The 3,589-nt window shown below is 48.8% G+C and overlaps 1 protein-coding gene across 1 annotated transcript; it reads left to right on the top strand.

The window, feature by feature from the left end:
• The first annotated feature begins 1,108 nt into the window (after nt 1-1,108).
• On the top strand, nt 1,109-2,345 carry LOC120678355 (transcription factor IND-like). The gene has a single exon (XM_039959492.1). The coding sequence runs from the start codon at nt 1,224-1,226 to the stop codon at nt 2,181-2,183; it is 960 nt and encodes a 319-aa protein (XP_039815426.1). The 5' UTR covers nt 1,109-1,223; the 3' UTR covers nt 2,184-2,345.
• The last annotated feature ends 1,244 nt before the right edge of the window (nt 2,346-3,589 follow it).

The following is a 3,589-nucleotide window of genomic DNA, read 5'->3' as shown; positions in this document are numbered from 1 at the left end:
TTGGTAAAATGATTTTGATTACTCTCCTTATGTTTGAAATTATATAAGGCGTATTTCGATTTATTATCAGGACAATACCGCACCTTTGATCAACAACTATACAAGAAATGTTTCATTGTATCATACAAAAGTATATATGGTTTATATTCTGTTAAAAATATTGTTTAATACAAATGTAATGACATGAAAGATATGTGTTATAGAAGAAGTCATGCATGTAGAAGTGAACCCAACAACAATGGCAGCTAACCAGTGCTTTATTTGCTATTGTTATTCAGGGCCTAGCTACCTATACCGTGCTGTAGCTCCTAGCTGACGGTGGTCAAAGATAGTTGTCAACAAAAAGAAATGGGGGAAAAAAGTGAGAGGAACCAAACAAAGATCTGCCCTCGAGAATCCTGATGGCGAGTAGTATATAGAGTTTACAGAAACTTATAACTGCATGTCCATGGTTGTGCTAAATAAAAGAGATTACACCGAAAACCATAGCATATGTAGTAGGACAAGCCCAAGCTAGCTACATGTAAAGATAGCAAGGGACAACAACAGCTACTCTATTTTTATATGCACACTATATATATGCCAATTAGCTAGCTAGTGACTAACTGTCAAGGCGTAGAGAGATAGATGATGTAGCTTCCTAGATGTTGAGGCAAACTTTGCCCCACCCTCTCTAAGCATGCAATGCACATAGCCCCTGATGTGCAGCACCATGACAAGGTTGCAAGTTCTATCTCTCCAGCTCCTTGCCTCTGCCCTCAACCTTTCCTTGTTCTGCTTACAAAAAAAGAAGAAGAAGAGAAACTTGCACTACTACTACCATATGTAGTAGCACACTGCTAGCACCTCTTGAGCATGACATTATTATTTATCTCCTCAAGCCAGCCAGCCTGCCTTCTCCTTCCTTAGCTTCTTCCCCACCTCCTCCTCCTCCTCATCTCTCCCTTTCTCTCTCTCTCTTGCTCCTCCCCTCCCCATTCCCCTATAAAGCCTTCACTTACGCGACCACTCATGGGCTCTCTCTCCTCTCCTCTCTCTCCGAGGTAGCATCAGCAGTATAGCTAGCTAGGTTTGTAGCCGGCCGGCCGGCCTGGCCACACACAGCTGCACTTGCTTGCTACTGTGTGCTCGCTGTTGCAGCCGCCGCCAAGCCTTGGGCCAAGCTGCTCTGTGAGTGGCCGCGCGCTCTGTGATTCTACTAGTGTCCGTGGCCGCCGGCCGGCATGGACAGCATCACTCACAACTCCAGCAGCAGCAGCTCATGGGATTTGGACATGAGCCTCGGCAGCCACCACCACCCCCTCCTCTTCGACAGCCACCCCAACACGGCGCCTCCGCCGCCGCCGCCATTGCCGTTCCATCTCTCCACCTCCCATCACCACCCTCCTCCGCATCCTCCGCACCACCACCACCTAGATCCTTCCCCGTCTTCCTCCCTCTTCCCGCCGCATGCGCACCACCGCCTCCACCACCTCGGCCTCGACATCGACCCCTCCCCCCACCACCGGCACCACCATGAGTACGAGCAGCAGCAGCAGGAACCCGGCCACCACGAGCAGCAGGAGGAGATGAGGCCGCAGGAGGCGGGCGTGGCCCAGCACGAGCGCGGCGGCGGCGAGGACGTGGAGGAGGAGCTCGGCGCCATGAAGGAGATGATGTACCGGATCGCCGCCATGCAGCCGGTGGACATCGACCCGGCCACCATCAAGAAGCCGCGGCGCCGCAACGTCCGCATCAGCGAGGACCCCCAGAGCGTGGCGGCGCGGCACCGGCGCGAGCGGATCAGCGAGCGCATCTGCATCCTGCAGCGCCTCGTCCCAGGGGGCACAAAGATGGACACCGCCTCCATGCTCGATGAGGCCATCCGCTACATCAAGTTCCTCAAGCGCCAGGTGCAGGAGCTCCAGCACCAGCCGCCGCAGCAGCAATACCCGGCCGCCGCCGCCGCCGGCGTTGCAGCCGGAGCCGGGCCCAGCACCTCGGTCGTGGGCCAGCCGGGGCGACCCGGCGGGCCGTTCCTCCCGTTGGGTCCCGGGCCGCTCATTGACTGGGCCGGGCTGGTGAGGCCCATGGACATCCACGGGCCGACATCGTCGTCGTCCTCGTCGTCGATGGGCGGCGCGCACGCGGCCCTGGGCTTCGGGTTCAGCAGCGCCGGCCAGAGCAGCCATGGAATGCACTGATGAATCCATGATCGATGTAGCGGCGGATTAATATATTAACTAGGAATCATCGTCGATGATGGATGGATTATTGGTGGATGGATCATGGAGGATATATATCATGACGTTCTAGAGAGGTAATTTTGATTATTTGATCTTTTGATTATTCTAGCTATCTAGCTGTGATCGATCGATCCAGGGTAGTGTATGTCGATCTTGTCTTCTCTTCTCTGGTGTTAATCCATGCCATGTTTTATCAAAGTAAACTAATTAATAAGTTTAATTAGCTAGGGTTTAATTTGTATGTGCCAATTTTACCTCTTCATCATCAGTTCGTTCAGTCAAGGGGTTCTCTCTCCTTTTTTCTTTTTCTTTTGGTACCGCTGTTCTTTACATATCATCATCAGGGCAATGATATGATGTTCATCATCTGTGGAAATTAAAATTTCAAAATCAAGGAATCGAACCAAAAAAATTATCAGTGCTGCTAGCTAGCTACGACTTATTAGTATATAAAAAAATTGTCCATGCATGCATGATGTTTTGCTGGCTTGCGTGTGGTGTCATGCATGGTGGCAATCGATCCATGCCTGCAGTAGTCACAGGCTTGTTGACCCAGTACTCCGTACAATACTATAGCTGCTGCTGGGAGCATGTGATGGATGGATGGATCAGAGTCCATGGGCGAAGAGATGCATACATTTATTGGCCAAATCGGTTACTTGTTAGCAGTTTGCATTTTTCTTGGGTCTAGCAAAAGAAAATAAAGATCATTCCTGCATTTGTTTTTAATTTTTGTTTGGATTCAGGAGGTACAAATTCTTTTATTTCACTCAACATCTCTATATATATAATGAGCTGAAAATTCGATAATAAGGAGTTAGTTATGCACAAGGGTGAGAATGAATGAAGAGGGAGGGAATGAATTGTTGGTGCAAGGAATTCAGTGCCATGATCAGTCATGAGTGGTGAGGTGCTGAATTCTATGCATCAAGAGGGGCAAAAAATATTTCAGATTTGGGGTTGGAGAGAGTCCCCAGAGAGGATCGGACGGACAGTGCGGCCAAACCAACCAACGAAAAGCTGTGTCAAGTGTGACGACCCCTATCGTCTACCTATAGCATGATGTCTAGTGTATCACGCTTAGCTCAGCAGCCTAGAGTAGTAGCCTGCAGCGTACTGATTCTTAGCATGGAAAAAAGAGACAATACTTTGTGTTTTTTTCTTATCAAACTCTAGTGTGCCTACTATAGCTCTGGCAAAAATCCCTTTACATCCATGCATGTAAAGCTCTAGGAATGCAATGCAATGCAATTTTTCTTGGTATTGCCAAGAAATATATATCGACCAGTATCTTTATTTGTATATATCTTTTATGCTTAATTAGATTAGTAGCTGATCATTAACTACTTTGACCGAAATTATTC

Source organism: Panicum virgatum, chromosome 6N, assembly GCF_016808335.1.
Source record: "Panicum virgatum strain AP13 chromosome 6N, P.virgatum_v5, whole genome shotgun sequence".
Lineage (NCBI taxonomy): Eukaryota > Viridiplantae > Streptophyta > Magnoliopsida > Poales > Poaceae > Panicum > Panicum virgatum.
This window is presented reverse-complemented; position numbering and strand designations above follow the sequence as displayed.

Coding starts and splice junctions, on each gene's coding strand:
- LOC120678355 (XM_039959492.1), top strand. CDS start 1,224: ATGGACAGCATCACTCACAACTCCAGCAGCAGCAGCTCATGGGATTTG.